The sequence below is a fragment of the Pseudonaja textilis genome, chromosome 3, assembly GCF_049901715.1.
Source record: "Pseudonaja textilis isolate UNSWEBS1 chromosome 3, rPseTex1.2, whole genome shotgun sequence".
NCBI lineage: Eukaryota > Metazoa > Chordata > Lepidosauria > Squamata > Elapidae > Pseudonaja > Pseudonaja textilis.
The window spans coordinates 152,381,120-152,401,945 of NC_141992.1; the positions used below are offsets into that span (position 1 = coordinate 152,381,120).

General features: G+C 38.6%; 2 protein-coding genes across 4 annotated transcripts in view; both read left to right on the plus strand.

The window, feature by feature from the left end:
* Positions 1-113: 113 nt before the first annotated feature.
* Positions 114-8,579, plus strand: ZBTB14 (zinc finger and BTB domain containing 14). Of its 2 annotated transcripts, none has more exons than XM_087931102.1 (3): positions 114-329; positions 3,980-4,055; positions 4,569-8,579. In XM_087931102.1, the coding sequence occupies exons 2-3, from the start codon at positions 4,053-4,055 to the stop codon at positions 5,907-5,909; spliced, it is 1,344 nt and encodes a 447-aa protein (XP_087787228.1). In that variant the 5' UTR covers positions 114-329; positions 3,980-4,052; the 3' UTR covers positions 5,910-8,579. The 2 variants fall into 2 exon arrangements, with proteins under 2 accessions (XP_087787228.1, XP_026555390.2); XM_026699605.2 differs by lacking the exon at positions 114-329 and adding an exon at positions 387-609.
* Positions 8,580-12,275: 3,696 nt separating this feature from the next.
* Positions 12,276-20,826, plus strand: part of AKAIN1 (A-kinase anchor inhibitor 1) — a 76,478-nt gene continuing 67,927 nt past the window's right edge. For both annotated transcript variants that reach the window (XR_015743168.1, XM_026699155.2), the window contains exon 1: positions 12,276-13,032. Coding sequence is in view for 1 of the 2 variants with exons in the window: in XM_026699155.2 (XP_026554940.1) it covers positions 13,017-13,032 (16 nt within the window). In the remaining variant the exon portion in view is untranslated. The remainder of the gene's footprint in view (positions 13,033-20,826) is intronic.

A 20,826-nucleotide genomic window follows, 5' to 3' on the forward strand; every position in this document is an offset into this window, starting at 1 on the left:
CCTCCCCCTTCAAAACAGCCGCTAAGCTCCTTCGCCTCTTTAGAAAGATCCCCGCAGTGCCCGCCCTTTCCCCGCGGGGGGCGCGCCCTGCTCGCAACGCGCATGCACGTTCCCGCCTCCGGCGCGCCTCGCGCGTGCGCGCGCGGGGCCGGGAATGCTCGTGCAGGAAGCGGCGGTAACGGCTAGAGACGCGCGCCATTCCCCCCTACAATTCCCCCCCCCCAAAATCCCCAAATCTTTGCTTGGACGAAACACTCCCGCCACCGTAACCCAACCTTTCCCCCTCCCCCCCATTCCCGGAATCTCCGCGCGAAGCGCAGCAACGGCAGGTAAGTTTGACGAGCATCTGCGCGCGCACTCGAGGCTCGGCGGCTCCTGCTGCTGCAGTAGCAGCAGAACCGGAGGGAGGCGGGGAAGGTGCGCTGGAGAGATTCCGTCGCGCGCCGCCCCCTTTGCTGCTCCTTCCTGCGCGCGCCGTTGGTCCCCCCCGGCCTGGAAAAGCTGCCTCGCGCTAACTGGAGCCGCCGCCGTCTCCTTGACCGGAGCAGCAGGATGCCGGAGATGGCGCAGTCCCGTGCAGCGCGGCGGCAGGCGAAGGCTCGCTCCGGGGTAAATGAATAGCTTGTACTAGAGTCCGGCAGCGCCGCCCATTCGTTAGTGCTGGGGAGCGCGAGCGAGGGAGCGAGCTCTGCCGCGAGATTTAGTGGCGGCGGGGGGAGGGGGAGGGGAGGGGTTGGAACGGAAGGCTGTTTTCTACGCTCCCGCGCGCGCGGGCCTTTCCTGGGCTCCGCCTCCTTGGTGGAGGGAAGGGAAGGGAAGGGATGAGGGGAAGTCGCGCGTGAGGGGATCTGTGCACTTCGCTTAGCTGCAGCCCCGTCTCAGCGGGGCACAGTCGTGAGGCCTGCACGGGCACTAGCACGCATGCACCGAGTATGCACCGTGCACGTTTCTTACATGGTTACTCGCACGGAGCCGGCATTGCTTTTTTTTGTTTGTTTTTTTGTTTGGCCTACAAAACGTGCACGTTAGAATCGCATGCTCTTTCCTACGTTTGGCGAAAGATCGCCATAAAGTCAGTGTGTGGAAAAAAAAAACTGGCTTGGAAATTGGCGTCGTTCTCCTGGTAGTCATTTAGATCTCCCCAATAAGCATACTTAAGGCTTCAGATCATTTAAATGTCAAGGGATTTTGTTTGTTCAGTTTATTGGTGCTTATACCGGTTGTTAGAAGAAAAGCTTCTTAAAAACATATCACTGTTACTTAGATCGGTAGGGTTCTCTGCCTACTTCGGAAAGCTCATTAGCAAATTTCAGGAGTCAGCCATAAAATCAAATATTTAATGTGTCTGGAAAGGTAATTTTTGGAATTCGGTTTTGAACCATAATTCCAGTTTTACCGTACAGTAAGCTGCTCCTGAACCTTGCTTTTGATTTATATAAATATACATAGAATTATTCTCTTATTCTTGGTTTAGTTCCTTTGGCTTTACAATTTTTTTTAAAAAAAAATCTGGACTGTCTTACCTTGGTGAGTTTGCGATCAGGAAAGATAGTTTAGAAAATAATTGAGGTAATCACGATGTACCCGCTAGTTAGCTAAAAGGATGATGGAGTTCATATATCTCCTAAAATTGAAAGAGCACTTGAGAAAATTTTATGCATGGCATTCTCTGTTTCCAGGCAATGTAATGGTAATATTCTGTCTAGGACTCTAGGCATTCAGAATACATGAGAAAAGGATCTGCATATTGTACAGTATTCATGAATTCTTGAGAGACTAGAGCAGTGATGGCTAACCTTTTTGTCATCACGTGCTGAAAGTGTGCGCATGGGTGCGCGTGTATGCGCATGCATGCCTGCACCCATAATGCAACGCATACGCGTGCTTCCCCCGCCCACATGAACACGCTCTCCCGTGCCCCTGTGTATGCACACGTGACCCCCATGCTTCCCCGCCCCCTGCGCATGCGCGGAAGATACCTGACAATCAGATGGTTGGTGGGAGACGCATGCGCAGTGGAATTGAACTGTGGTGATGGCTCGTGTGCCGGCAGAGATGGCTTTGCGTGCCACTTCTGTCACACGTGCCATAGGTTCACCATCACGGGACTAGAGGCCCAATCAAGATTTTATCTTTCATGATCAATCTTTGTGAGCATAGAATCCTTTTTATATAAAGGCATGAGAAAATTATATGACTCACACTCCAGTAAAGAAAAACAGCATATGTATGTTCTTCTGTGTTCATCAGTTGTTTTGCATATTCTGGAGCTTTTTTACTGATCCAAGCAAAAGTGAAATCAGAGACCCCCCCCCCCCAAAAGTACAGCAGTAGTTGGTTTCTAATCCACTATTATAGTCCAGATTTATTTATAGGGTAAACTGCATGATTGTACATGAATTCTAGTCACTTCTTATCTCATATACAACCATTATTTTGTACTAGATATATGAATAGGAAACTTGTATATGTGAACCAGGAGTGGTTCTTGATTTACAAATTCTAATTTAGAATAATGGTAATTGGATCATCAGATTAGCTAGAATCAACGATTTTAAATGATAGAAACTCTGGACATGTTGGAAAGAGCAAAAATGTGAATGTGAAAGGTGCCAACAAACAGCTTTCTGTCAATAACCGGGATCCTACTGTATGACTTGTCTAGGCCTGGATATTGGTTAACTATTGTGCTAATACGAATAGACCAATCCTAAACTTGTAAAGGAAAAAAAGCTTTGGAGGTAGTTAAATTCAGTGAAGACAAGTCTTTGGTAAAAAAAAAATGTTGAAAAACTGATGAATTTTCAGTCCCTTTGTGAGATCAGACTGTTAATCAGTTTCTTGCTTTAGACCAGCGGTGTCAAATTCGGGTGTCATGGCGGCGTCATGTGACATATGGGGATTTTTTTCCCCTTTGCTGCACCGGGTGGGGATGGGGTCAGCACGTGATGCATCCAACCCGTGGGCCATGAGTTTGACACCCCTGCTTTGGACAAATGTGTGCATGATTGCAAGCAGCTGTATCTGTTAGTAAGCAAATTCTCATATTTTTTTAATTCAAAGGGTATTCCCAATTGCTGACAGTTCTCTACATCAGATTAAAATGCTACTTTTGCTGCGGATAACATCACCTGGAGCAGTAAGGCAGCTGTTTATTTTGCATTTTGTTACGGAAAATACCTGCCCAGGATGACCCCTGTGTTAATGCCATGAGTAGCAATACCACAGAGAAATAAATTACTTGCTTTGAAATTATGAAACATAAATAGAATCTAAGATTTTAGCTTTAGCAAAAGTGTTGTAATTAATTTTTTATTTCCTAACTGCAAAAAATCAACTTTGTTAGGTGGCTATCAATTAAATTAGGATAAAAGTGTTGTACATTAATAGAAGGAATATTGACTTAGCATAAGATAATTTCTGGTGCATTTTCTACCAGTTTGCCATATCCACTAAATAAATCACTACTGAATCACTAAAAGATGGTGTTAAATTTGAGGAAGCCACAAGAAATTTGGAGTGGTTACATTCATAAAACAATCATGAGCACCATAACCAGCAACAAAAGTTGCAAATCCTTCAAGTTCCCTTTCTTGCTACACCTTTGTTCTTTTCCTGGGTTGGTTATTGTGTTTCCAGACAATGTGTAGGACTGTAATTGCCCATTATTTTGTTTTTGTAAAAAAAATTCCAAAACAGGTCTCCGGCACATCCTTCTGAAGAATAAAACTTACTCTTTTTACAGTTAAAATGCTTTGTGAAAAATGTACAGTGTCAATGGTACAAAGAATTTGGTGTGAGCATTTCCACCATTTGGGATACCTTCAGTTTGGGAAATTGCCTCTGGAGTTTAACCCCTGCCCAGTCTTGCCAGTCATAAGCTTGTTATGTGACCCTGAGCTAGTGATCTAACATAACTCACAGGATTGTTATGGGGGGTGAGTTTTTTTCATAGATTTTTTATTGTTTTCTTTTTCAGGTGCAGGGAGCCCAGGATAAGAATCTGCTTCCAAAACATTGCTCAGATACTAAGAAAAGATCTTTCCTTGTTCATGGTATATTTCTTTGCTTACATTTCCTTTTTTGTCTCAGTAAACCATTTTATTATTTATTTATTATAAATAACTATGAGAAATAAAGGCAGAATCTTGGTCTGGTTTATATGCTTTTCCCTTTACTTAATGTTTTCTGCTTTATCTCCTGGTTGAAATATAGCTTGTCTCTCTGTATTAGTTCTTTCTCAAATACATTTTGTTTTGGTTTGGGTTTTTTGCTTTAGTTCAGATGAAAGAAGGAATAATATGTTCTGGCAGGTTGAATCTGGTAAAAGAGAACTCTAGTCACAAGCTGTTATATTTATATTATTTATAAGATCTGTAGTTCATTAGTGAACTTTTTCTTGTGAAATGTATAAAAAAATAGGTAATCAACTTTGTGTCCATAGCTCATTTGAAGGTTACTCATTTACTTTAAAATGTACATCAGCTGAATAAACGTTCAAATGTGGAACTTCTTTTAACAATATCTTGATTTTCTTAAAGTAATTTAAATAAATTTGTTTTTTCTAGGAGTTTTTCATCAGTATGTCTGAAACCATTAAATATAATGACGACGATCACAAAACTGTGTTTCTGAAAACATTAAATGAGCAACGATTGGAAGGAGAATTTTGTGATATAGCTATTGTTGTAGAAGATGTAAAATTCAGGGCACACAGGTGTGTTCTAGCTGCTTGTAGTACCTATTTTAAAAAACTTTTCAAAAAGCTGGAAGTTGACAGCTCATCTGTAATTGAAATAGATTTCCTTCGATCTGATATATTTGAGGAAGTGCTCAATTACATGTACACAGCCAAGATTTCAGTTAAGAAAGAAGACGTCAATTTAATGATGTCATCTGGTCAGATTCTTGGTATTAGATTTTTGGATAAACTTTGTTCTCAAAAACGGGACGTATCAAGTCCAGAAGACAATTCACAGTCAAAGAATAAGTATTGTCTTAAAATTAATAGACCGATTGGGGAGTCTAATGATAATCAAGATGATGAGGTTGAAGAAATTGGCGATCACGATGATAGCCCTTCAGATATGACAATGGAAGGGACTCCTCCTAGTCAAGAAGATGGTAAATCGCCAACCGCTATGAGAGTTCAGGAAGCAATTCTGAAGGAGCTGGGGAGTGAAGAGGTTCGAAAAGTGAACTGCTATGGTCAAGAAGTAGAATCTATAGAGTCTGCTGAAACTAAAGAATTGGGATCACAAACTCCTCAGGCTCTAGCATTTAATGATGGCATAAGTGAAGTAAAGGATGAACAGACACCAGCATGGACAACAGCAGCTGGAGACATGAAGTTTGAGTATTTGCTTTATGGTCACAGGGAACAAATTGCATGTCCAGCATGTGGCAAAACATTTTCTGATGAAGCACGGTTGAGAAAACATGAAAAACTCCATACTGCAGACAGGCCCTTTGTTTGCGAAATGTGCACTAAAGGCTTCACTACTCAAGCCCATTTGAAAGAGCATCTAAAGATCCACACAGGCTACAAGCCGTATAGCTGTGAAGTATGTGGAAAGTCTTTTATTCGTGCGCCAGACCTAAAAAAGCACGAGAGGGTTCACAGTAATGAAAGACCATTTGCATGTCACATGTGTGACAAAGCTTTTAAACATAAGTCCCACCTGAAAGATCATGAAAGAAGACATAGAGGGGAGAAACCTTTTGTCTGCAGCTCTTGTACTAAAGCATTTGCCAAAGCATCTGATTTAAAGAGACATGAGAACAATATGCACAGCGAAAGGAAGCAAGTAACCACAGCCAGTGCCCTCCAAAGTGAAACTGAACAATTACAGGCAGCGGCCATGGCCGCTGAGGCAGAACAACAACTTGAAACTATAGCTTGTAGCTAAAAAGAGGAGTGGCCATATGTTAGAAAATGTTCGGACTGAAAAACTCACTTCTGAGTGTTTTAGTGTGATTTAAAAAGTAGAAATATAGTTGCAGTTTGCAGCAAAAAAACCCTCTCATATCAAGCATGGATAAGACGTTAATCAAGGCATCCGTCCAACTGGATATAAATTTTTTAGAAGTCAGACTCTAGCTGTGTTATATTCCTCTCTTTAAAGTACTGGGTTTCAATGCATGCCTTACCCCATTGGAATAAACTGCATGTGAAGTGGAAGATGTTACACTCCGATCTCAATGAAATTAAGTCTAAGTATTTGGATTTAAGCTACTTTTGTTTCATTTAATCCGGTTGCTTGGCACCTAAATATGTTTTTTTTATGATTTAGGAAGAGCCTAAAATAGAGATTGTGAGCAATGGTGGGAAATTATAGGATGAGTTGCCAAGTCAAAAATAAATACTTGTTAGAGATTCATTGCACTGCAAGTGCTACGTAGCTGAGTCTCATGGATTTCAGTAGAAAGTACTACCATGTGAGTAAAGCAAGATTAGATTAATTCAAAATGTGCTGACATTGGCCTACAAATTGTGCTGTTAGCAAACAGTTTAATAAATTATGTCTACTATAACAGGTATTTTTTTAAAAAAATTATGGGAAATTATGAGTTTTACTTAGTGCAAGTATTAATTTGTAGGGGGTGAATGTATTAATTTCCAATGTTCTAATCAAAAGTAACGAAAATGTGTTTAGATTTCATATTTTATTTATTTTGCAGTTGTTTAGCTCGAGTTTCATCTACTGTAATTGTTGATACAAGGTGTATGAGCAGTAGAAACTATCGTGGGTTCCCCCCCCCCCACCCTAAATTGGGCGGCAATGAAGTTGCATGGAGCTCCTTGTTAAGTGACATTATGATTTCAGTTTTCAGAAGCAAAACGGCCAACATTTAAATAGTGTGAATTTTTTTCCTCTCCCCCTCTACCAGAGATATAGAAATAGGAGGTCTCGGGCCTGAAATTACACCATGAAATTTAGGCCAGTTTGTTATTATAAATTTTATTTTTAAAAGCCACAACAAATAATAATAAAAATGATCATGCCTCTTCCATGTCATTGCACCATCTGGTAGCCTCTGGAAGCCCTCCTTATGAAGGACATGAGTCTTAAACCATTGCCCGTCTCTAATTAGATAATGATTAAAAAAACATCCTGATGCTTCTCTCGCCTTTTCTGATCTTTACAGTCTTATTAACACGTATCTTACATTAAGCTTCGTTATACCTATTGAACTTGCTCATTGCAAGCATACACAGCATTGTATATGATATGATGCCTTTTTACTTGAAGGCATGGAACCAAGTGTGTATTCATTATGAACCATGGACAAAAGTTTTCAGGAATGCTTTAATATTGTGCATGATCCACTGGGAGATGTTGGCTAAGTTAGAAAGAAGGATTTCCTCTAAGATTCATACACTGCAACCAAAACCATTCATTCCTACTCTCTTCCTTCTCAGCTTTTAAGTTTAGCAAATCTCTAAGACCCATTTGATAACTGTCTGATAGTGGCTTTTTGCTTTCTCTGCTCTGACAATATTGCTAGCTGAGTCATCTGCAATTTCCCTTAATAATACTTAAGATTTTTCCCATGTATCCTAAGAAATAAAAAAGGACAATTGGGAGTAATGTAGAATTCAAGTGCAAATCCTTGCTAATATAATATTCCAGGATTTGGTGATATTTAACAAGAATTACAATTGTCACTATCGAGGCAGCATAATTATCAAAGGTTCATATTCTAGTGCAGATAGCACAATGGAGTTCAGGCAGTAAGTGTAATGAGGAAAAAATACAGAGAAGAAGCAACCATTTGAAAATAGTTGAAAGAAAATCCATTTCAGTCGCTTCCAATTAATGAGTAAATTGTTAAGACTTATTTTTGCTGCTCCTGAACACTAGATAAAAAATAATTATGGTGCTCCTGATTGTTTCGGAGAGTCAAAAGAGTTGAATTTAAGTTTTAATTATGGCATTGTTCCAGGAGAAATCAAGTTTAAAGATTCAAGCTTTGGTTGCACGACATTTTTCTCAGTATGGAGTAGAATTCCTGACCCCCAAATACAACTTGAAATAGCAAAGTGTCAAATGTAGGCATCTCAGACCATTAGTAACTTTTCCATTAAACTTGGAAAAATTGGAATAATGGGTTATAGTTTGGAAAAAACCAATCTAGAACAATATACCGTATTTATCGGCGTATAACACGCACAGGCGTATAACACGCATTCCCTTTAATATGCGGCGGGCGCAGCGTCACGACGCTGCGCCGCCGCTAGGCACTATTGGGAACGGGACATCGGCGTATAACACGCATACATCATTTGCCCCCTATTTTCAGGGGGAAAAAGTGCGTGTTATACGCCGATAAATACGGTAGTTATCACATTTGAGTGGAAGAATTTAGAATTAGACAATTGAGTATACTTTGTATCCCATTAGTGAACATAGCTCAGTTCTGTATGTGTTTATTCAGATGTCCCACAAAAGTCAACTTAATTACTCCCAACATAATGTTACAGAATTGCAACATAAAGATGATTCAATTGTGTGGTTTGGGGATTTATATTTTAATTCAAAAGTATCTTATATGAAAGTAAATCTTACTGACCTAGACTATGCTGCTTACTAATAAGTGTGCTTGAGCTTGCAGCTTAATGCCTGTGCTTCATAAGTAATTGTCCTGCTTATCTTCACAAAATTACACCCAGCTTTTGGGGACAGGTTTCATATTCATCTTTGATTATCTTTCAGTGAATGAAGTTATCTCTTGAAGTATTTATCCAATGAATTAATAGAAGATGATGGGATCTTTTCCACAGAAGAAAATGGTTAGCTGTGAAGTTGGTTCAAATTTCACTTAGCCTACCAACTCAAATTAATTTACTAGTCTAATTTAAAATAAAAGTAATTGTATTATTTCAGTTACAGGTTTCATTTGTAACAAACTAGAATGGATTTTCTATGAAGTAAGAGGAAATGTGATCATCTATAAATCTTGAAAAACATTTCTCCACTTATTTATACATAATTGTTTTACATGTATTAATACAACTCATTTTAAATGAATATAGATATGTTCTGACAGGGGTCAGATAAGTATTTATAAATCAAACATCTCTTACATTTCTATATGAAGCTAACATTTTAAATAATAATGTTGCATATAGCTATGGTCTTTGTTACAATGTCATTGTGAAATATTCATTGAATAGACAACTTAAAGTTATATTTAAAATGCCAAAAGTTTGAAATGTATCTTGTAAATAAAACTTGAATATTTTAGAATATATAAAGATTGTGTGCCTATACATTTTCCAAGAACATCACATCATTTTCTGCTTTGTATGTATGTTTGAATATATTTTGTAATAATGCCTGTTAATTTTAGTAGATACAAATCCTTACCTTACAATATTTTGATTTTTTTCTAAATTGCTAGTTCTGATCTAAAGAGACACAAGAACAATGTGCACAGTGCACGTTAGTAAAAAAAATAACACTGACAATAATAATTTATATCTAATTATTATTACTATTTTGAAATAGGTCTTGCAAAACAGAAGTATGTGGGCAAGTTGAAAGTTCACCATTTTAAGTATATAATATGACTTGTGCAAAATGTTCTTTCATGGATCATTCAGCTTTGGAACAGCCAGTTTTGGAATTAGAACATTTTGTGCTGGAATGTTGGTATGCAACTTGCATACATAAGCAAAAATGTTGAAACTTAATGGGTTGGATCTATAATAGCCATTTTGTAAGCAGGTAGCACTGGGCAATGAAGAGATGCTCTACACTGGAGAAATGGAAAGAGGCAATCAGCTTGTTTTGCAGCTCTCCATGGATCTCTTCTGCTACTTCAGAAACATACCCAACTTTCCATGATATTTTTCAAGAAGCAACGGCAACTGCAGGAAAAGGAAGGACACAGGAAGAGCTCTGCCAATTCCTCTCCTTTCGTATGAATTGAACTCCACACAGAAGAATTGTTGAACTGACGTGATGATTAGTTCACAACAGGAAACTTCGATCCTCGGAATCGCCTATTCATATTTACTTTGAAGAAAAGCTCGCTAAATTTAACTCTGCTTGTTTTTAAGTAACTTCAGATGTTATTCAGTTGAATTTCAGTTGTTGAGTGAAACTGTAATTAATTGAGACGCTCACATGACTGCTTTGCTCTAGTCTAGGGCCACAATTCCAAGCATTTCCAGTTATGATCATTAAGCATTTCTCCTGTGTCATTAAGCTTCTGGAGCAAGAGGGGCCTGCCAAGTCCAGTTCCCCTCCATGCACAGAACAAAATTCCAGCAGGTTGCGGGAATAAAACTGGTCAGGATCTGAGCTCTGTTTCTCCACTCCGCTGGATGAGTTCATCTCTCCGTGCATAGAAGGCAACTGCTCTGGTAGGCTGCAGGAATGGAGCACTTGTTACAGGCTACTTGTGTAGTGTATTCTAATGTGTATTCTAATGTAGTGCATTCTAGTGTTAGCCTGTATCAGACTCTCTTACAAGAAAGCAATTAGAAATTAGCCCACACCCCACCTTTTCATGGACCATGAAAACCTGATTCATGGCTAATTTAGACGATGATTTTCAGTTGTTGCTCATCATTCAAAATTTCACTATGCAAATATTCAGTCGAAAATATGATCTTAGTAGGAGTTTGATTTCTTTTATCAGAAAGTTTATTTTCCTTAAAAGTAAGAAGAGGAAATTCAGATTTCCTGGCTCAGATCAAAATGCACTCCCTTCAGTAGTAGCTGCCTCTACTCCTGGGTAAGATACACAGAATGAAATCTGCCCCAAACAATTTATCTACGGTAATTAAGATGGGTTGAGGGGGAAATATGCTAATCCAGCCATTTTTATTTAAAATGAACCTCGTTAGTCATTTTTTTAATCATTCAGAAATAATTTCCAATCAAGTGAAGTGTTTTTTGTGATAATGTGATAGAGCATTAAATCATAATAGTACTAGACAAGGAACAGGACAGCAGTGGTAATAGGCATAGAGTGACGGCAACTTTAGGGAGAAGCAGTATGAGAAGATGGAAAATATCAAGGCCGGAAGGAAGAACTGGAGAGGCTGTGCAAAGTAAAGGCCAAAGTGGTACCGGTGATGGTAGCAGCATTTAGGGCTGTCACTCCTAAACTCCAACAGATCCTTAGGCATAATATCAGAGCTCTCAGTACAGCTATTTTTTTTGCACAGAAGACATTCTACCATAGAGGTGAAAGGGGAATATGAATACACACAAACATGCACAGATATATGTACATACCACTATGCTGTGTGTGTACATACACTGTATGTATGTGTATGTGAGTGTGTAATCCATAAAATATCCTCCTTAATCTTGCAGCAAAAAACAAATGGTATTTCAGCCCACATATTTTCTATGTAAAGTTTTGCATAAAATGGACTGATAATACTTTTATTCATTTGTGAGATGCCATAGATTTGATTTCTCATTAGAAATGTAATGACAATGTTTTTCTATGTTTATGATATTAATGTCCAAAAAAATAGTACAGAATTCAGTACAGTATACGTGCAAAATACATGGGCATATTTATTTAACTATTCTTTTCCTATATTACATCAAATATGCAGGAAGGTTTATTTGCACATTTCTTGTGCACTTAAGCAGTTCCCAAAATGGCTGAATTTGTCTTCAGATATATTAAAGTAAACTACTTCTATCTCTGGATACTGGCTGGAGTAGCTGCTGTTATTGTGTTATATCTTAATCTTCTAAATCCTAAACTTTTAATGATTTGGGCTTTTGAAGATATTTTAAATTTGGGGAATAGATGGCAAAACTATCAGAGACATAAACTAATACAACTTACATATTAAGCAACCAACCAAACATGCAACTCACTTTATGTATATTTTTATTCTGTGTTTCTACTCAGATACACAGTTGATTTTAGTGAGTGAATTAAGAACACTTTTAAACCTTTGCATTTAGTTTCCTGAGCACAGTTCTGTCGTTACTTTGACAGAAAGTAAAAATGGACTTGCAAAAGTAAATATGATCTGTTTAAAATAGACACTTAAGGGCTGTTACTATTTAACAATAAGAATGACTTTTTAAAATTAGTATTTGTAGGAATGGTTTTGATTTTAAGGGGGCAGGTTTCTGTTTTCAGGGCAAACACCTGAAAATGGCATTTTTGGCTTATAACCCTAGCAATAACCTAGGATATTTTTTTAAACCCTCCTTCCACCCCAGCTATTAGTTTCTGAAAAATCAATGGAAGGATTCACAAAGATTGTTAATGATGATTGTTAATGAATCTTTCCATTGATTGTTAAATCAATGGAAAGATTCACAAAGATTGTTACTAAAAGATATCAAGAGCCACACTTTTCATACTACCCTTTTTCTCCCCTGTAGCTGCAGTTAAAACAGTCCCAGGTAATAGATTGCAAACAAGAAAGCAGCAAAGTATACAGAAATTTCAAGAGCCCCTGGCAAAGCTTACAGGTTATTGATTGCTTTTGAGGAAAAAAAGATTAATTAATCTAAAGAAGCCCTGAACAATAACACGTAGCAGTGCTTCAGAACAGCCAGTTTACAAGAGGCTTTTAACTTAGCCTTGAAGAACCACCCTGCTCATTTCACCTTGGCTGCATCTGGTGCAGAAGATGACGAGAGATAATTAGGAGCAATTACTTTATTCTCCTGCCGAGAGCGTCTGCTATTACCTTTCCTCTTTCCCCTTTCCTGCTGTTGCTGTGGAATTCAGTGTATGCAGTGAGCAAAGACATGGGATATGTGCTGATCAGTGAGCTCCTTCCTCCTCCTCTCCCCCCCCACCGCTCCAGAGCGGTGCATTTTGGAGGTAACTGGCAAGGAAGCATTTCAGGACTGGCTGCTTTGTTCTGTGAGTGTAGCTGTCCAAGGTGCTACCACTCCTGGATGTCACAGCAAAACTCGCCCTTATAATTTGTTTGCTTTGCCCTTCCGCTCGCTTCCTGCTTCTGACACACGACTTTGTCGTTTCTTATTACACTGTTATCTTGGCAGGAAGGAACCATGGTGTTTGCTCCAGGTAAAGTATTCAATCTTTTCCCCCCCCCCTCTTAGATTGTTGTAGACGGGGCATATTTTATTCTCTGTAAGAAACAAAATGCTCACTGTAATCCTATTCTACAAAAATGCAGACTTGTTTTTCAGGAAAGAAACACTGCAAACTACATCTAGAACTGAATTTGCTTTGATTCAGATGAAATACAGAGCAATGTTTGGATTGATGGAGTATAGAATGAGGAAAAGATTGAAAATGGGAAATACTATTTTATAGCAATTAATTTGCTCTCGGTCTCTCCCTCCCTCCCTCTCTTCCCCCCCTCTCCTTGTATTTTGAGCAACAGTATCATTTTCATTTAATATGTGTGACTTATAAGGTCATATTTCTGCAGAAAAGGGTCATGCTGTCTAGACATAAGCCCTTTTTCTGTCTGAACATTCTCTAAATCATATTAGAAGATAAACCTTTATTTACAGCAACATCCTTAAGCAAATACTTTAGGGTGCAATCCTATACCTGTTCTTCCCTAGAACTACAATTAATTGGATTTAATAATCACTTTTAAATGGAAACAAAAAAAAACTCTTGTCCGCTCTTTCTTTCTTTGAATCATTATAGTTTTAGTCTATGCTGCAAAAAAAAAAAATCAAGAATCTGGTAGCACCTTTTTCAATTAACAAACGGTTATTAAAAGAGATTAGTTTTTGTGAGCTGCAGCTTATACCTTTTAATAAAAGTCATTAGTTGGAAAAGGTGTTAACAGACTCCTTCTGAGCCTTGAACTGCTAATTCGGAAGTGAGCTCATTAGCCTCAGGAGTAGTCACAATAAGGTAAACTGCAAATAGGATAAGAAGAAAAAGGTTATTTTAAATTAAAAATCAGCTCCCATACATTTACCAAGCCATGAGCCTCTCTTAAATCAGCATACTTCAAATAAGTTTGCATAGGATGATAAATCTGCAACACAATTCTCTACTTGGCTTGCTAGAAATATCTTCGGAGTTATCATAAGATTACAACCTTAGTTTTACTTTCTTGGATTGTCAGTTTTCTTACTATATTAGCATGTATGCCACTGTGAAGCATTTGATGAACAGCTGTATATAAATAATTATAAATAAGTAATATTATTGGGAATTGGCTCAGATTCATAGAGGATGGATAAGGTTCCCCTAATTTTTCAAATGTTGGCAAAAAAAAAATTATGTCTTCTAGCTGCAACAGCTCTTTGATAGCAGATAAGAAGTTTGTATCCAAAGATTGGTTTGGAATATCTGTTGCAAGTTGCAAGTTGCAAGTCTCTGAGTATCTGAGATGGTGATGGTTGTGCAAAACCTCAGAATATAATATTTGCATAAGAGCTCCTATGAATTATAACCCTTAGCTTGCTACGGTCTATTTCAATGAAATATCTTTCTGGTTCATGCTGTTTGTGATCCTTTATCCAGAAATGCAATAAAAGTGGATTAAGTAATAGTTCCTGTTACACATGCTAACTATTTTAATGAGACAGAAATGTGTGTTTCAGTGGTGCAAGATATGGGATTCTGTCGGAAATTTAGTGTTCTGACTGAAAAAACTAACAATTAAAATCCAGCCAAACGCTGATAATTCATCATTAAAGCACTGCACGATGCTGTATTATGATTCATTCCCTGAAATGCTATGATAGCATTTACAGGCCCGTTCTAATACTGTTTAAATGGAAGGAAGTTTGGATATAATAAATTTCAGCTCTCAGCCATTTTTTCTCCCCCTGTTCCCAAAACTCTAATTCCACCACAGAATTTAGCCAGCTTTTTCCATTGCTACTGATCTTGTCCATTCCTTTCAGCAGTTCGTCCCTCTGTTAGGAGTTAGGGAAATTAGATATATGAACCTCTTGCTATCTTCCATTTATGTGTTCTCTGTATGTCAATTCTCGCTGGAAAATTAAGCCCAGAGAGAAGGAATTCTCAACTAACATTGTCAATGACAAAAAAAATAAAGTCAAACAATCAGGGAAGATTTCATTGTAGTTTAGGTGATAACCATTATATTTTCAGAAAAATAAGGATGTGATTAAAGAATTCAAGTTGGAGAGGAATATTATAAAAGTCAATAGAATTTACTTTCAAGTGAGTTAATTCCAATCGAACCCGGTCCACTTTTTAAAGTGCTAAATTCCAAAGTGGCACATACTAGACCCGATTGTTATGGGAAAGTTTTATTTTATCAGAGGAATTGTTTGTTTTCTATAGCAATCTAGAGTCATTCCATTTTTTTCTTACCTTCTATCTGGCAGAGCAGATGGTTCACATCATTGTTCACAACTGGCTTATTAAGGCAAACACATGAGATTAGAAAACTGCAGCAAGGGATTATAACCACTATAAAGGAACAAACAATGACCCCTTGATAATAAATATGCCTTTTCCAACTGCCTTAGTAAACAGGGTTTTCACATTCATACTCTCAAGTTATTGTAAAATATTTGCTTAATGTAATCATTTTTGTTCAGGTTGTCTTTGCCAGAAAGATCTTTAAACATGCATTCTTTTATTCCAACATCATTTCAGAATTACTTAATGAATTGAGATGATATCCCCTGAAATTAGGCATCAGCTATGAATATTAGCCAGCATCATAAATCTTAGTATGGGCATCACACAGACAAGAATTATTGAAACAATGTTCAAGCTAATTTGAATTAATGGAATGTAAAACTGGATAAAATGAACAAAATCATATCATATTTTCCAATCACAATATTACCTGTGTTTGTAATATTAGCTGTGAGCTAAATTACAGGTTCTATTTTCCTTTTGTACTTCGTAACAAAATCAAACACAAATGTTTGTACAAAATGGGAAGGGGGGGAAACGAACTCTTTTATGAGCGCTAATTATGATTTAGCAAGCATGTGAATTTAAGTTTACACAGGAAATGGAGTGGTCTTGTGTGTATTCACTTCATTATCATGAATAGCCAAATCTGGATTTTTTTCCATTAATTTTCTATTAGTTCAAAAATAATGTCAAAAAGGGAGAAACCACAAAGATTAAAAACACATACATTTGACCTTTTTTTAAAAAAAAAATCACTTTGTATATTTTTTTGTTGATAGACAAACTAAGACATAAATTTGGCCAGAAAAAAAATTACGAACTCTAAAGGGGAATTCATAACAAGCAGATCAAGACATACAAATGTTTAGAGCAAGGGTCGCCAACCTTTTGGACCTCAGGGACCACCAAACTCATAATTTTAGATCCCAGGGACCACTAACCGGTTCTGTGGGCAAGGCCTAATTTGTGGGTGTGGCTTGGTGGTCATGTGACTGGCTGGGCATGACTTGTATGTAAATATTATAAATATTTATATATTGAATTTTTTATAAAAAAGAGCAACTTTTACCCAAAATCAGGCAAAGCAGGCAGGCAGATTGAGTTGCTCACAGAATCACAGATTCATTCAGAGATCTATCTATCTGCCATTGGCTAGCTCAGTCTGTCACATAAAATTTGCTTGCAAGCAAACTCATAAAATTTGCTAGTAAGCAAACTCACAAAATTAACTCACAACACACCATGCATGTAAATATTGAATTTTTTATTTTAAAAAAGAGCAACTTTTACCTAAAATCAGGCAAAGCAGGCAGACTGAGTTGCTCATAGAATCATTCAGTGATCTATCTACCTGCCATCAGCTAGCTCAGTCTCTCAAATTTGTTTGTCGTGAGTCTGCACTGAATTTGCTTGCAAACAAACCTTCAGTCCTAAGGGAGGTTCGGCTGCACTGAGCCGAAGATCTAAAGACTAGCTAGAAAGCAAGAAATCCAACCATTTCCTGCTTCCTAGCTAATCTAAACTCCCAGCACAGCAGAACAGATGATGGTTGGAAAAAGGAAAAATAACAATTTAGCAGGCAAGTTTATCAGGTAAGGAGTGAGTGGGCAGGGAGGGTTCCTGCAGGCCATGTAGGCAGCGCAGCCTTGTGTTTCTGCGCAGCCTGGATTAATTGCTTTGTGGGGGTGAGATTTCTCTGCAGCCCACCAAAATTTTCTTGCGGCCCACTGGTGGGCGACCGCTTGTTTAGAGCATTCAGCCATTTAGCAAAGTTCGTAAGCATCTGGGCAGGAGCAGGCAAAGCATGTTGTGAAACATCATGACATCACAACACAAGCCTCTTAGCATACACACTTGCATCTGACATCAGGACATAAGAACAAACAACCAAGTCTTGTGTCATGCTGTTGCAATGATTCGTTTTTCCAACACCCTGATTTGTAAGTTGACACCTATGTGAAAATTATTAGAAGCATCTGCCCAATTCATTGTACAAGTTTATCTTTAGTCAAAGAATAACAATAGCAAGGAGTAAAACCTGTAGAAGCAATTAAATTCAATGGGTGCTCTAAATAGTATAAAATCTTTTGCAGGTCATAAGCAATCAATATTGCTAATAAAAGAATCCCATTTTTAGAAATTTAGATGAATCATCACAGACCTTTCTGCACACTTAATTGTTAATTGTACTAAAAATGCAATATAGCTTTCTTTGCAGGGCCTTTGCACACAACTTCAATATCTGTAACAATAAATATATTTCCCCAATTTTCCTTTTTTTATGCATTCAGAAATAGAGACTCAAAATAGAAAAACATACACCAAATCTGCCAAAAACATTTTGGTTTATTTCTCAAGGGTCTATACTAAACTATTACTTTAGAAATGCATATACCTCCCTCCCCACTTCAAAATCAGATTTTCACAATATGACATATTTAAAATACTGGTTTTGAGTAGTAATTAGATTTGCTCTGAAAAAAGATATCAAGATTAAAGTCCAGCCTTAAATATAAGTTCATTGAATGCTCAAAGACTACCACTGTTGCCAACTCTTTAAGCAGTTGAGCCTTCTAATCTAAATGGAAACTCTCAACCGATGCTATGACACAACCAGATAGGCTGGTTTCCCCCCAAGTTGGGACTGTTAGGTTAGGAATGAAAGGCCATGAAAGTCATTGCTCTCACTTCTACCCTAAAACAATTCAGTTCTCAGAATAAGCCCTAAAGTCTTCCTACCAAAATTTGCCATTCTGTTAGTTACATTTTGACAGTGCAATCTGAAAATGAGGTGAAGTTGGGCTGCTGGATCTCCTAAAGCCGTGATGGTGAACCTATGGCACACAGAGCCATTACTGCCAGCACACAAGCCCTCGCCCAGAGCAGGTCTATTGCACAAGTGCATGCGCTGGCCACCCGACAGGTAATTGTCGGGTATCTGGTACACATGCATGGGGGGCAGGGGGAATGGGAGATGCGCACTTATGCGCAGAGATACATGGTGCACAGGGGTCATGCACATGTGGAGAGACATGCACATGCACAGGGGGTCATGCACACAAGTGCAGGGGGCGTGGGGGCCCCATGTGCATTGCCTTCTGGGCCCACGTGCATTGCCTTCAGGGGAGTGCATGTGCGCAAGCATGCACACAATTTTTGTCACAGGAGCCCGAAAAGGTTAGCCACCACTGTCCTAAAGGCAGTTTCCCCAAGGACAAAATGTGCAAATGATTCTTGGGAAATTGCAAAATACAATTGAAATTGGGGTAATTAACAAATTCAAAATACAAAGTGCAGGCAGCAAGTCTTTTAGTTAGAATTTGACTGGCATATTTCAGTGCTGACTCAGGCTCTCAATTACTTTAGTCTCTCTGAGACAATAATGGAGAACCATATGAAAAAAGGTAGTCAAACGGGTGGGATTCTGCAGGTTCGCACCTATTCACTGGAACCGGTTGTTAACATTCTAAGCAGTTCGGAGGACTGGTTGTTAGAAGAAACTACAGGCCTAATCCTGCAAGGAAGGCAGGAAGGAAACATTCTGGTGTTCCTTACAGAAACTGCCTCTCCGTTAACCCTTATTACTTTCTTGGCAAGATTAGACTTCCTGTCTCTGGAACTTCTTTGGAGTTTTTTCCCCCTCCTTTGCTGGTACTTTGCTTGTGTGGAGTGACCATTCAAAGTTACAATGGCACTGAAAAAAGTGACTTATGACCAGTTTTCACACTTATGACTGTTGCAGCATCCCCACAGTCATGAGAGGCCAGGCAAGGAGATGCGTGCCTCAATGTGAGTGATGTTGAGTTAGCCACACCCAGCCAGTCACATGACCACCAAGCCACACCCACCAACTAAGCCATGCCCACAGAAGTTGAATTTGAATCCCACCCCGTAGTCAAAACTTTTTGGTAGTTAAAAGATATTGAAAAAAATGATGCAGCCCTCAAAGACTATAAGAAAGAAAGAGAGGCTTTGAAGAGTCTGAAAACTTACCTCTTTTCCTTAAGCAGGATTTCATGGAACAGTAGTAAGTTCAAAGAAATAGAAAGGTGGCAGTGATAGTTGGAAGAAAAAAAGAGTAACCATAGCTCAGGTAGATCTATTGCATAAAGCTTTTTTGAACATACTATACTGTCAAAAGTGTATTGAAGTTGGGAGGAGAGTGATATGAAATACCCATGAAATAAGAGATGCCAAATAGTTGTGCTACTAAAACATCATTACATTTTCTTAGCATTTAGTCCATAGGCTTATATACTGCTTCATGGGGCTTGTACAACCCTGTATAAGAAGTTTATGGAGTCAGCATATTACCCCGAACAATCTGGTTCCTCATTTTACTGACTCTGGAAGTATGGGAGGCTGAATCAACCTTGAGTCGATCAGGTTCAAATTCCAGGCAGTGGGAAGAGTTGGTCTGCAATACTACATTCCAACCACTGTGCACCCTGGCTCCTTTCTGTCCTGGTCTTCTCTGTATAAAAGAAAGGAGGAAAAAATGGAGACTCACTTCCCGTTCAAGGAGACTAGAATGAAAAAGTGAGCAGCTCAAATCTGAAAACACACTTCTCCTGAAAGACAGGAGAAGGTGAAGGGCATCTGTTTTAAAGTTGGACTGATGTAGAGGATGAATGGTGAGCTTAATGGTAAGACATGCTCTGAGCCACCAAACAATACAGAGAGTATTAAAAATGGAATAACTATGGCACAAATCAAAGATCCTTTCTAGTCTGATACCTTAACTGCTAGACCAAACTAATTGAGAAACACTTGTTTAGGGTACTCTAATAAAAGTTCTATAGCCTGTCAGTGATGATGGACTAAGAAAATCCAGTGTCATGCCCTTGGTAGAGTCTGACTCTGAGACAGAGGAGGAACAGCCAACGGAGTGAAGGTATGGATCCGGAGTTTGTGGAGGAGGCTGGGGAAGGGCAGAGGCTGGTTGGGCAGTCAGAGGAAGAACTAGGCCCATCCCCTCTGCAACTGTGTCCATGTAGGGAGGAACGGAGAATGGCAACAATTTTGCTTGTGAGAGAGGAAGCAGCAATGATCCTCCTAATTGGTTGCAGCTGGGGGGGTGAGACGGTTAAAACCGTAAGATTGCCAGAAGCAAAGTGTGTTTTATTTTGGTCTGAAGTTATCTTGGTTGGCGTCCTTCCAACAGACTGTGCCTTATTATCTCCTTGAATTTGGTAAATACTTCTCCTGTTCCATAGTGGAAATTTTGTCATTGTAGTTTGTTTGGTTTTTTTAATTTCACCTCTATCTGCTCATTAAATTCAGACTGTATTGCTTTCTTTTGAAAACTATTTTTGAGTACGTTTTATCCCCAACTGAGTATTATTGAACAATGGGTCCAAGTTGGAGGCATTAAAGGACGTTTATTTATGTTTTGGATTTTGTTACATTTGTGTTACACTCTGGGTCATCACATCCAGTACTAGCCATAGCCAAGACATGCAATTGCATTTCTAGATAAAAGATCAC